The sequence below is a fragment of the Brassica napus genome, chromosome C3 (genome assembly GCF_020379485.1).
Source record: "Brassica napus cultivar Da-Ae chromosome C3, Da-Ae, whole genome shotgun sequence".
In the NCBI taxonomy this organism is placed as follows: Eukaryota; Viridiplantae; Streptophyta; class Magnoliopsida; order Brassicales; family Brassicaceae; genus Brassica; species Brassica napus.
This window is the reverse complement of record NC_063446.1, coordinates 20,694,399-20,708,132: the sequence shown is the minus strand read 5'-3', so window position 1 is coordinate 20,708,132 and position 13,734 is coordinate 20,694,399. Positions and strand designations below refer to the sequence as shown.

The window sequence follows — 13,734 nt, the reverse complement described above, 5'->3', positions numbered from 1 at the left end:
TAAAACACCTCAATATATAATATTCCCAATTCTTGCTTCTCTATACTGGACATCAGTTATATAGCATCGGGTTTGGGAGAACAAATGCTTACTCATAAGCTTCGTTTAGATCAACCAAATATTGGGAAGAAAAATCTTATTTGAAAGTTGAGTTAGATAAACTATTCCAAAAGCTAATCACACTTGATGACAAGAAAGATAATATCTACTTTGTAGAAGTGCAGTACTCTTAGATTCCTAGTGCTTGTGAAAGGTGTGGAGCACTTGGTCACAAAGAGAAAAGGTGTCTACTTCCGCCTAAGGCACATGATTATGTTCCTATTACAAAGAAACCAGGCCACAAGTGAAGAGATCTCAATGGTGAACATTGTTCAGCTGTTGCAAAACTCGTCCACAACTCTAGTGGGTCATCTGGAGACAGGCTTGTGCTCACTCTCCCCCCATCATGCGCAAGGGACTCTTCAAAAGTTCTCTGTCACTATGCCTTCCGAGATTACAATTGCTAACCCATTCACACATTTGCACAAGATACATTCTACCCCTTGTTCACAGATTGATAACACTTTGCCTATGTTAACAGCCGCAAAAGCTGTCTGATTCCGTCACTTACTATGGAAAGACACTACATCACAATCTATCATTTTGGAAGACTTTCGTTCTTCTGAAACTGAGAAACCAATTGATCGTCAACAATTTTAAATGGATCCCGGGAACCCGCTTACTTATGGGAAAGGTATATTGATGGTGATTGGATAGTTTTCTAGTTATCCTTTTACTAGCAGAGGAAAGACAATAAAACCAACACAAAAGATTAAAGATATGGAGTGGACTGTGGACACATACTAGGGGAAAAGGTAAACAAGGTCGTTCTGGATCGATGGAACCATAATCAGGACCAAAATCTGATTTGGACTAAATGGACCAAAAAATAATCTAGAACATACAAAAAAAATCTGTATGGACCAAAGGGTGTAAAATGACCATTTTAAGTTCAATGTTGACCATTAGATCAAATTATCTATTTTATAATCTGAACCCTCCAATTTCTCCCTTAAAATCGGATCTCTCTCTCTCTCTCTTTCACCTGGGTCCCACCGAAATTTAATCCATTTTCTTCTTCTTCATTTCAGTTCAACTACACGATTAAATTCACTCCTTTCACCAACCAAAATTCTCTTCTTCAATTCTTCATCTACAAACCCTTAACTCTGTTTCTTAAGGTTTTTCTACAGCTTATGACGCTTTAAAACATCACATGTACGACGTCCTTGGTTCAGAAATCTTTAGGTAAGTTTATGTATACTCTCTCCCTCTCTTTCTCTTTCACTCTTCTCAGTCTCTTTTTTTTTTATCGTTTTCTGTTTCGGTTTAGTCACATAATATGTCTGTTAACGTTATGAATTATGTTGTAAGGTTTAATATAATGTTGTTGAAGTATGAAGCACAATATTGTAGAAAAAATCGTTTTTGCTTACGGTACAACTAGTACAACTTTTAAAAATTCGTTAAGAACCAGTGACACTGGTACAACTTAAAAAGTGAAAGTAGTAATACTGGCAGAATTAGTATTACTGATATTATTCATACGAAACGTACAACTAATACACCTGCTATAACTCTAAGTAACATTAAATAAAAATATGGGTAGAACTTGTATAACTTATAGTAGTCATGTGCCGAGTGAACATAGTATAACTGGTATTACTAGTATAACTTATAACTACTGTTACTTGTAAACCAGTCTAACTGGTAATACTAGTATAACCAGAATTTTAGCAACAGTAAAACTCGTATAACTGGCATAACTATTAAGCGGTAATGTTGGTTTTTACTCCTTTTCAGGAACTATGGATAGTAGTGGAGCTGTGGTGATACATTTTGATCATGGTGGAGACCGGCATATTTCTACATTAGTGATAAAAGGAAGATATGAGGAGATTACTTATTCTCACTTGGTTGATAGAATATGCAAGAAAATGAATATCGATGTAGCTGCGACAAAGCTTCAACTGAGTTACTTTCCTCTGGTCGTGGATAATAAGAGGCCTTGTTATATTTTGGATGATGAAGATGTTTTAGGATATTTAATGGAGGTAGACAAGAAAAACCGGCGTAGTGTCTTGCATGTGGAGCTTTCCGAAATCATCTTAGAAAATCAGAGTAACGAGCATTTTTCTATGAATGAGGAAATTCTGAGTGATGCCATAGCTAATTATGGTATGGTTGAAGTTGAGGAGTTGGCAATTGTTCCTCAAAAACAATCAGATGGGTACGACCATGAGAAAAGCAATGGAGAGGGTGATGAAATGGATGATAGGGAGGAGTTGGCAGCTGTTACACCAGTTGAAGAAACAGTTGTCAATGTTGAGTGGGATGATGGTATTGATATGAGTATGGATCAAGAATTTGCAACTAAGAAGGAAGTGAGGGATTTAGTGGACAGAGGAGTGCATTCGAATTGTTTTGAGGTTGATATATTGAAGTCGAATCATGTTCTTTACGTATTGAAATGTCGTGGGGTTGGATGCAGATGGTATTTACGAGCTGCAAAGCTGAAAAACTCGGCATTTTTCACTATCAGAAAGTATAGAAAGATCGATGCATACGTGTTCTCGGGGAGAGGGAAGTATAATCAAGAGGGGGAAAGAGGCACACCAAGCTTGGTCGCATCAGTGGTGCACGCTGATTATCCAGGCCAATTCAAGACTCCAGATCCAAATACTATCATAAATTTGGTGAAGAACAAACTAGGAGTCAAGGTTTCATATTCTACGGCTTTGAGAGGGAAACACCAAGCTGTCAGTGATCTGCGTGGTAACCCTGAGGAGAGTTTTGCTAGACTGCCATCTTACTTGTACATGTTAGAAAAGATGAATGATACCATTACACGATTAGTAGTGGATGAGACTAATCAGTTTAAGTATATGTTCTTTGCGCTCGGAGCTTGCTATAAACATCAGATTTAGCTGAGAATTGTCCATATGTCGCGTATTCTGGAGCCATATATCCACTGCATTAACCAAGTCACATTAAATGGGAATGTTTATGGAATAACCATAGCAATCCATTCTTGGCTGAAAAGGGTCATATTCTTGTATGATTCTATAACGTTCGGATTAGGGTTGATAGTCAATGGCGAAAGCTCTAGTTTGCCGAAAGTCGAGTGATTGGTGTAACGGAGATTGCATAAAACGTCATTGGCTTCTGCAGTGACCCACGAGAAAGTTTCCTTTTGGTGAGGACACTTGGATTTTGTGTCGTCAATGACATGCTTGAGGCATGTCTTACAAGCTTGGGCCTCGTAGCCTCTTCTGCATAAGGCGACAACGTGGACTCTATTGTTTCTGGATACGCTGCCAAGTGATGCGTTGTAGAAACCGTCGTTATTGACGACGTTAGAAGGAAGAGAAGATAAGAGGTTGTCTCGGTTGATGCCGTAGTTACTGGTGAAAAAGTCGCCGTAGCAAATGAAACTGGCGTGAACATATTTTAGGGTTTGAAAGAAGAGAATAAAAAACAAGAAGGAAGTAGTCATAACCCAACTCTTTCTCAGTTACTCAAACCAATAGGGTTGAGAAATGAATATGTAATTCATTATAGGCGACACACATGGCTAATTTATAAACATTTTGTGTGTGGTTATCTTATATATATATATATATATTTTTTTTTTTTGTCATCAAGCTATACAGACTTATACTGACTTTGTAAACCAAACCGGTTTAAATAAAAATATTTGTTGTTGTTCTTAACAATATCTCAAAATATTTCTTCTCTATTATGTAGGTCCAATTTAATTTAACTTCCATATATAAATTTCAAATTTAGAAATAAAACCAGAAATTATGCTGGTAAGTTCCATATATTCACTAAAGCTAATAACATAAAATCTTTGTAACTTCTTTAATAATGATATAGTTTAATTTTAAACATAACTATTATTATGCATTGATATATATCCAGTTATCGTTTATAAAATGAAAAATACAAATTTATTTTATATTTTATATATATTTTTAATAATAATAAATCATGTTAAATTAAACTACTATATTTAACTAAATATGAAAATTATATTAAATTGATAAATTGATTTCATAAATATAAATATTTATGTTAAAAATATAATATGATGACAGAATAGCTTAATATTCGCAAACTATATAATACATGTATAAAATATGTACATATCTTAAAATTTTGTATATACAATAATATATTATCTAAAATGAATAAACATAAAAAATATTACTAAAAAAATCCAGTTTTGAAAGACGGTGGGTCATAATTTAGTATAAACTAAACACAAAATAATTTTCAGATTTGTTGTTTCATGCATATATTAATTTTTTCAGTAACTAAATGCAAATACAATAAGATAAATATATAATAAGAACCGACAAATGCATGTGACGATTTTAAATAATTGATTAATTTTAGCATATAAACTATGAAGTTATTGTATTTGAATAGTTATATAAATATTTAAATATATGATTAACGTTAAAAATGTAAACCATAAATGATCTAAAATAAATATCTATGTATATAAATTGAAAAATAAATATCTGCGCCGTTACGCGGATCAAGATCTAGTTACTACTTAGTAGTACTATACTAGGAAATAATCGGCGCAATCTTTGAGCGAGAAATATAATTTATCAATTTAAGTATAATACATATTTCTTAAATTTGAAAATAAAATTATTATTTATATATTTTAATATGATATATAATTTAATTTAAACGATATTAATATATATATATATATATTAATATAAATATCTATTAAATGAAATTTCATAATCATGTGATTTTATGATCATTGTATCTTATTATAACAAAAATTAAGTCAATGACCATAAAATTTTTATGTGAAACTTTAAAATTTAAAATTATATTATTTTTTAAAAAAATTAAAATATATTATATTCTAAAAATCTAAATTTTAATTATTTAATAGTTTAATTTATAGATTAAAAATTAAGTTTATTTTTAGTTGAATAAAAAGTATAATATATATTTAGATGGATCAACTTATTTTTTTTTTAAATTCTAATAGTCATTTTTTTACTATTAGAATTTTTAAAGAAATAAGTTGGTCCATCTAAATATATATTATACTTTTTATTAAACTAACTATAAAATTAAATTTTAATCTATAAATTAAATTATTAAATAATTAAAATTTAGATTTTTAGTATATAATATATTTTAAATTTTAGTGACGACCCATGGCAACATATGTTGTGATGCTTATCTTTTAATATAGAATGGTTGATGTGAGAAATTGGTACCAGTTGACGAAGAAGATGAGATTTGTACTTTGGCTACTTGTTTTATTTAATATCTAATCATATAAAAGTTTGATGTCTTCATTGGTTTTATAGTTTTTTATTTAATATAAACTGTGGAAATTTTGGATTTTGGTCTTAGTCTACTTTAGTGCTGAGAGTTCATCGTTAATTAAACTCTTAAAATATTATTAAAAAAAACTGCCATCACTACTAGTTTTTGTTTTCATTTGAATTTCACGGCCATGTGGACCTTGTAGTATTATGTGAAATACGTAAGTTATGAGTTAGAGATTTATTTTCAATTTTTTTATGTATACAGTTTAGAACTGTCTTTGATTTATATATCTAGGAAATTGTTAGTTAGAGATTTATATTGAATTTCTTATGTATACAATTTAGAAAATTATGTATTCAGTTGGAAAGAAAACAATAAATGCTAAAAATAAAGAGTAGTTATATTTGTAGTGACATTTAGACGTAATTAAGTTACAGTTTTAAGGGTTAATTTTATATTTTTGTTTTTGTTTTAATAGTATAGATAAAAAAACAAATCGCATATTTATATGACTATATAAAAATAAACTAAATGTGTACATAGATAATTGACAATATACAAACCAATTCATGATGGTCTACAGTCGTAGATGCAAGCCCAAAACGCCTGCTCTTTTGTTTTCTACAAGCAGGTTTTAAATATTTTGAAAAGATACAATAATGATATAATTGTTTTTTTAATAAAACTAGTGGTATTCCGGCGCTACGCGCCGGGTTCGTATGTTTTATTCTCTAATGAATTCAAAATTGTTTGTAATCATGGAATCACCAGTATCTCTAAATAAACTCTTACATCGTGTGTGTATATTCTTTTACCTGCTTCATATGATGTTGTTGGTAGATGTTTGATGGTAGATACGGGTTTCAAGCATTTCCGCTTTCTTGAGCAAGCATTGACTGCAACCAAGCTGGACCAGCCACATCAATGTAGGAGTGATGCCCTATTCTCGCACGTAACACTCTGTATATTCCTCCTTGGAATAACATGTTCAAGACTCCAACCATAGTAATCTTGAAAATATATCATTAGTTATGTCCTGAAACCAAGGGAAAATGAGAGGATTTAACATGACCTCTCTTGACAGGATCATATGAGATTCAAAATAAGATTTGCTATAATAATACTTAAAAGTGACACTAAAACTGTTACAATATGTTGTAAAATTATAATATAGTTTAATAGTCATCTAAATGTATGTCATCTAATACGTGTCGTCTTAAAAAAAAATCATATTTTGTGCTTATAGCTTTCACTCTAAATATGGAAAAGCATTCATAAACTTAAATAATCTTAAGATCAACATTTGACATTGTTGTTTAGCATTGTTGTGATTGATGAACTTTTTATGTAGACTTTTCTGGAGTTTAAGTTAAGAAAATAATATCCTAGGTGTGTATGTTGTTATGAAATTGGGTTGTATTCTTATGTTGGGGTTATACTGTGATCCGTTTTCATATTCATGTCAAAATTGTATCTTTTTGCATTGACAAAATAATGTCATGTAGTTTCTACACATTGCTCTGCACATTTATGGAGATTACATATCTCTCTATCCATTTTTTATGACTTTTAAGCATTTAGTTCAAAATAGAGTTTTCTCATTTTTCTTTTCATACGAATATTTTCATATGTTCTTTGTTACCGCAACTGAGTACGCATGATTGTTAATATATATGGAAGGAGACGTTATTATAGCAAACATTTTTAAATAAATATTGTAAGATTTTACAAATTTTAAGCTAATATGTAATTTAGTGATCACTTTTGTTTCTTAAGCTGCTTTATATCTATGTTTCTACAAATTTGATGTGAAACTTCTTTTCATTTAATCAAAATCTATTTATTTTTCGCTTCAGGTATGTTTTTATATATATATTAATTATGCATATAGAGGCAAAACATGAATCTTTGTATTGATATCCAGTGACTCCTTCCATGTCTTAATTTTTAGATATTCAAACAAACTTACACAACTTGTGGTACGATTTTATTGACAAACTCCGTTTTTTTTAAAGAATTTTTAACAATAGCACAATTCATAAATTTTTAACTTCTTCCTAATTAAAGTTAGGATATGATTTCCAAACAACATTTTAACACATAAAAATAAATAAATTGATTAATGTAAGAAATCTAATTTAGATATTCCTTTTTTTTAGTTTTTTACCACTATGACAATTACAAAATCGTTTAAATTTGAATATATTATTTCTAATCCATTCTTAACCAATTGTGGTAACTGAAAATGAGAGAAGGTTGATCACCTTAACTTACTGTGTGACTACTAAATGTACATTTTACGTTAAAAAACAGATCATAATCAACAAATTTCACACCACATCAGTTTTTTGCACATGAAGAAATCTAATGTTTCTATTTGAATAGAGAAATTTGTTTTTGTATAAGACCAGTCAATATGTTTAATTTGCTGCAAAAAAAATTCAAATATGCAAATCTGAAATGTTATATATTATTCCATTGTGATCTGAGTGACATTAGAAACTGAACCTCAAGCTAACAATAAGCAAATGTACTTCCACACAAAATGTAAAAAAAAAAAGAGAAATATTCAATCACGTGTAAAGAACCAAAACACATTTTATTTGGCTCAACACACATAATATCTCATAAGTAAAGACTGGCACACTCAAGTCTGTCAAAATATTATTCAACTCCTAAAATAGATGAAAAAAAAAAAGCCCTAAGCAAAGTTAATATGCCAAACTCTCTCAGGCTCTCAACTGTATTTAGATAAGCAAAATTGTAAATTCTGAAACAGTTCATTATTCTAGTTTACTTTCTATTTGTTTGTAAGAGAGAACTTAGTTTTTTTTTTTTTTTGATCAAAGAGAGAACTTAGTTAAAGTACCTTAATTTGTTATAGGACCTCATCAAAAAGGATTGACTCTCGCAAAAAGGATTGTGCCTGCAGACAACAACACCAAGTGATTTGTGTTATCTCGATAAAGAAAAGTGATTTGTCGAGTATTTGATTCCTTATTGACAAACAATTTTCAGTAGATGAACTGTATAGTAAGTGGAAACAAATCCTCACGTATTTAACTCCAAACAAACACATCAACAAATGAGTTTACCTCGTACAAATTCCATTAGCCCCTTCTCCACTGTTGTTTAAAAAAATCTAATCTCCAGACAGGCAAACAAAATAAACATATTTAATTCCGCCCACCCTGAATGTGGAAGGGGAAAAATATATTCGCAGAAAACAAATAAAACTTGGTTTGTCTCGTTCCTTTTTTATATATGCAAATTTTGCAGAGAATGGGAGGGGAATGGAACAATCATTCATCCCTATCAATCGTCTTCGTTTCCGGTGAGAACGAAAGAGAAATGAGCGTAGAATTTGTTCTGAAACTCCACCAAGTGGAGACGCAGTGCGGGAAGGAACGTGCTCAGTGTCTCTATCACCAGCAGCAATCCCACAATATGAAAACAATGATCCCAACGATCAGGATCAACACATTGTTGTACCTGTTTATTTTAATGAAAAAACAAAGATGATTAGTTGATTTGCTAATATTAGTTAGACTAAGAGAGAGAGAGAGAATGAGAGGATGCGCATACCCCAAGCGAGAAGGACGACCTTCTCATAGTCTCATAGAAGACTGACGATATCTCCGAGTGTGCAAGACTGCAATACACACAAAGGATGATTGATATAGTTAAGCCATGAGTAATATATATAGTAGCTTCCTACTACTCCATGATTAGATAGATACCTGAGAGCCCATATACGCAGGTAAGAAGAGGTGTTGGAAACAGCTCTAAGTAAAAAATTCTATGGTGTGAAAAAACTGATGCACAAAGATCTCGCTGAATTCAAACTCCCCGTGCCCATGTGATCCTCCGCTTGTCGCTACATGAAGACTCTCATCCGTCTCCTCAATAGGTGCGTAAGACTGACCTTGTTGCTTCTGGATCTGGATAAGGAAACCATTTAGAATGACCAGCAATGGAAAAAGAAAGACCATTATATAGGAACTAAAAGGGAAAGAATCTCACAGCTTCATGTTGTTTCTTCAAGATGAACTGCTTTGAAAGCAACATACACAGAACATAGAAAATAGCCAGAAAGAGAAGCACAAGCTGGAAAAATGAGAAGACTATATTGCAAATCACACAAACCTGTAACTGATGAACTGGAAGAGCATCATAGAACTCATGAGCTATGATTATTGTTGGTACTGCCAATGCAAGCAAAAGAGAACAATAGATACAATGAGGAACGATGCAGATCATCATATTTTTCATTGCTTACGACGTTGACTGTTGCTATATTAAGCCAAGAGCCTCATAAGAGATTCTCAATAAGTAAATGTAACAAACATGCATACCTCCTAATGGTACCTCTTCAAGAGTAGCGTGCCAGTGCACAGGTTTCCCAGCTAGTGAACTTATAGCTTTCTTCTCCGAACTACTTTCATCTGTGCACTTCAGGCTCTGGTGCTGAAATTTCTGCAACGCGGGACTGCACTCCACCAAGTGTACATGCAATGACCCCGTCAAATTTCTAAACTTTGATGTACCCTAAACGTGGACAGTCCCCAACAGAGACACCAGTGAGATAGTTATCACGGTGGCTGGTATGAGTACCGCTGAAAACGCTTAAAAAAAACAAATAAACTACCAGAATCAAGACAATAAGATCAGATACATACATGTGCTAACATTGGTAAAGATATAGTAAATATATATGCTTAGTGATGTCTTCAATAAGAAGAAAAAGATTCATCATTTATGACATAATTTAACAAAGGAGCCGTAAGATCAAGAAAACAAATGGACACAGGAAGTAGAAGTAGATTTGTAGGAATAAACAAATAAGAACGTACTGAGATAAAAGGAATCTGGGAGATCCACTGCTATAATTGGCTAATCAGAAGATACTTCTGAATGCTAAGGGTGGCGAAAATGAGTGATGATTGATGGAGATTGAATTAATAAGGAACACCACACGAAAAACACATAACTTGTACCGTTTCAGATTCAGTGATGAAGTTCAGAGGTCGTAGCTGGACGGAGATGGTGTCGACGGATCTACGGTGAGGGATGGCGGTTCTCTCTCGTTTGTTTCTCTTCGGTCCAGCTTATTCCCCGCCATCTTGGGAGTGCGTCAGCTTGTGATTCTCAGACCTAAGCGACGATTGGAGGCTTGAGCAGATCCGTGAAGCTAGGGTTTCGGAGTTGGTCTCTGTTTCGGAGCCACCGTTTAAGGCCGCGGGACAACTCCGTAGGCGGCGGATCTGGCGGTAACAGGTGATGGATCTAACGCCAATCTTGGACACACCGGCATGGCGAAATCCCGACATCCTGCCCTTGAAACCGTCTGTGTTCAACGGAGCCGGAAGCTATGCAGAGGAACGTACGGTTTATTTTTTACATAAACGTAGGGTTTCTTTGTTGACTCGGCTGATGACATGGCAGTAAAGAAGAATTTGAGTGGTTGATTTTCTGATCTGACGTGGCATAGCTAAGAAGGCTTCTTATTCTCCCTTTTAGTATTGTTAGATATTGACATAAACTAAGAGTTCATTATAATAAATTAAGAGTTCATTTGTTCGTCTGACTTTCTTGTGGTGGTGGTTTAGACCACTATTTCTCACCATAAGTTTCTGTTAATGTTTTTAGACCCGGAATCTGAAAGTGAACCAATCAAATCTACGATTGATATAGAAGGTTGTGAATAACTCCCGAAGAATACCATGTCAGTTGGTTCTTTCAATTTATTCCAGTTGTTGAAGAAAGATAGAAGGTATCAGGGATGCGATAAGAAAACAAATTTGCAAAATAGATTGGAATTGTATATAAAGAATTAAAGAACTGAAATATTCATTCTTGAACTAATTAGGGTTGAAGAAGCGTTGTATAACAGTAACTAAAGTTTGATCCATGTGACCGTACACTGAGTCGTGCTTATATTTCAAGTCCCATGTATATTGATAATTTGAGAGCCCCTTAATTCAAACAAATGTTTATATTTCAGGTCACAAAATTGATGATTTATGTGAGATTTTCATGTTTTATATCAATATATAGTGGGGTTTTTTTCATTTTAGAGATATTTTTCATCAGAGTTTTGATTTTGATTTTTTCTTCTACTTGTTTAGTATTTATGTCTTCTTCTTCTTCTTTTTATTTTGTATTGGTTTTGTTATTTTGATTTTTCCAGTATTTATTTTAGTGCAATGTAGTTGCATGTAGACCATTTATAGTAATTTTATTGCATAACTTAAAAATAAGAATAGAATATTTTAGAAGAAAAATGATATATGTATATTCTTAATCTCAAAAAATACAATTGCTAAGAAACTCATATTCTGATACAAATATTTTTACACCTAAAATATATATATATTATATATTAAGTTTCATTAAAAAGTTTGCTTATAAAGTTTGTCTTTGGCCTCCCAATTTTCCAAGTGTGATTTCTATATTAAGTATGGCCGTGCCTAAGAGCATGCCAGAAGAATCATTACCGTAAAGCATAGAGGGGCACCGTGGAAATACATGCCACTCAGCCAAAGAAAGATGATAGCGAGTTGGCCAAAATGGGCACGACAATGACCGCACGGATATTTATTTTCACTTTTATAATTAAATTTTGTTTTGTAGAAATTTTATAATCTATACTACTAAAGTAAAATTTCTACTAGGATTCTGGCCTTGATTTTTGAAAATAATTAAAAGCTATGCCATTTCCATATTTAAAACTAACAGCATTAATTATTTATTTAACCAAAATACTATAAATTTGTTTTTCAGCATTTTTTTTTTTTTTTTGACATCAAACATTTACAGACTCATATTGACTCTGTAAACCAAAGTGATAACTCTGCATCTATGTGCACGACAAAAGACGGTTGGTTTCTAGCACTGTGTGCTAAGCTATCCGCCTTAAGGTTCGCCGTCCGAGGAACATGAATGATATCTGAGTTGAAGAAACTGCTTCTGAAAAGCTTAATGTCTTCCAGGTAGCTTTCAAATGCTGGCCATTCTTCAGGTTCTGAAACTATCTTCACCAATTGAGAACAATCCGTAGCAAAAGTAACCTGAAACTGTCTTAAATTCTTCATACATTCCATTGCCCAAATTAATGCCTCAATCTCCGAATGGAGAGGGGAGAGACATGCCCGTACATTCCTTGCCCCTAGCAAACTATCAAAACCCGGGAGAGTACTACACCAGCCTTGCCCTGAAAATAGGTCTTTATCCTTCCATGAACCGTCTGTAAAACACCATCTTCCTACATTTTCCCGAGTGGGTCTGGTATGTGCTTCTTGTATCAAACTCTGATTCCTTAATACCTGCGCTTCAGCCCAAAGTGTAGATTCCAGCTCCGCTAGCTTGAGAGTATCCCTCGGATCAGTATCAATGTTACTAAACACTTTGTTATTCCGACTTTTCCATATATACCATATTATCCATGCGAACTGATGATCCTCCATCTTAGGGTTAACTCTCCAAAAGAGATGGTCCATATTAGCAAAAAAGAGCTTATAGGAAAGAGATTCGGATTCGATGGTATCTTTGATAGCGCCCACACTTGTCGTGCTGGGGGACATTCAAAGAAAACATGATTAATTGATTCTTCGTGGTTTCCACACCGTACACAACAAGTGTCTCCTTGTATACCTCTTGCCTTTAAATTTTTCATCACCGCTATACAACCTGAAAGTAATTGCCACAAGAAATGCCTTATCTTTGGAGGACACCTTATTTTCCAGCAATAGGCTTTAAGTATATCCACTGTTGGTCCATAAAATTCCGGTGGTTTTTCCTTGTCTGGATAGACTCGTTCCACTTGATACCCAGATTGTACAGTATATTTCCCGTTGCTAGTGAAGTGCCAACCATTTATATCTTCCATCTGATTCCTACTTAAAGGAATACTTTCAATAATTTTGACATCATCAGGGTCCACCAAAGTCCTAATTACCGATGATTTCCATGTTCGGGATTCCCAATTAATGAGAGAATCCACTGTAAGATCCGGGTAACAGTGAAGAGGGTTTTTGTTTGCTGGTCTCGGGCGGGTGGTTGGGATCCAGGGGTCATTCCACACAGAAATAGTTGACCCTGTTCCCACCCTTTTAATTAGTCCTTTACAAACCAGAGATCTAGCAGAGATAATACTCCTCCAGCCATATGACGGGGAGTATGATCGGATCGGTTCCAGGGGTGAAGCATTTCTGAAGTACCGTCCTTTGAAAACTCGAGAAAAAAGAGTATTCGGCTTCTCGATCAGCCGCCACAATTGTTTTCCAAGCATCGCCGTATTAAAGTCAGTAAGGTCTTTAACCCTAATCCGCCATTATCTTTAGGAACACATAATTTGACCCATGATTTCCAATGCATGCCTCT

At 33.5% G+C, this 13,734-nt stretch overlaps 1 protein-coding gene and 1 long non-coding RNA gene across 6 annotated transcripts; one reads left to right on the top strand and one right to left on the bottom strand.

Annotated features, from left to right (window-relative positions):
- The first annotated feature begins 29 nt into the window (after window positions 1-29).
- Window positions 30-3,857, top strand: LOC125583668. The gene is made up of 2 exons (XM_048751025.1): window positions 30-1,287; window positions 1,843-3,857. Exon 2 carries the CDS (start codon window positions 1,848-1,850, stop codon window positions 2,964-2,966), a length of 1,119 nt encoding a protein of 372 aa, XP_048606982.1. The 5' UTR covers window positions 30-1,287; window positions 1,843-1,847; the 3' UTR covers window positions 2,967-3,857.
- Window positions 3,858-8,379: 4,522 nt separating this feature from the next.
- On the bottom strand, window positions 8,380-10,857 carry LOC106415832. Of its 5 annotated transcripts, none has more exons than XR_007320704.1 (6): window positions 10,206-10,857; window positions 9,708-9,977; window positions 9,376-9,557; window positions 9,093-9,293; window positions 8,938-9,004; window positions 8,380-8,844 (listed from the first exon to the last, which is right to left on the bottom strand). It is a non-coding gene; the product is annotated as an uncharacterized LOC106415832 (long non-coding RNA). The 5 variants fall into 5 exon arrangements; XR_007320706.1 differs by having other exon boundaries at window positions 10,350-10,857; XR_007320707.1 differs by having other exon boundaries at window positions 9,708-9,968; window positions 10,350-10,856.
- Between the last annotated feature and the right edge of the window lie 2,877 nt (window positions 10,858-13,734).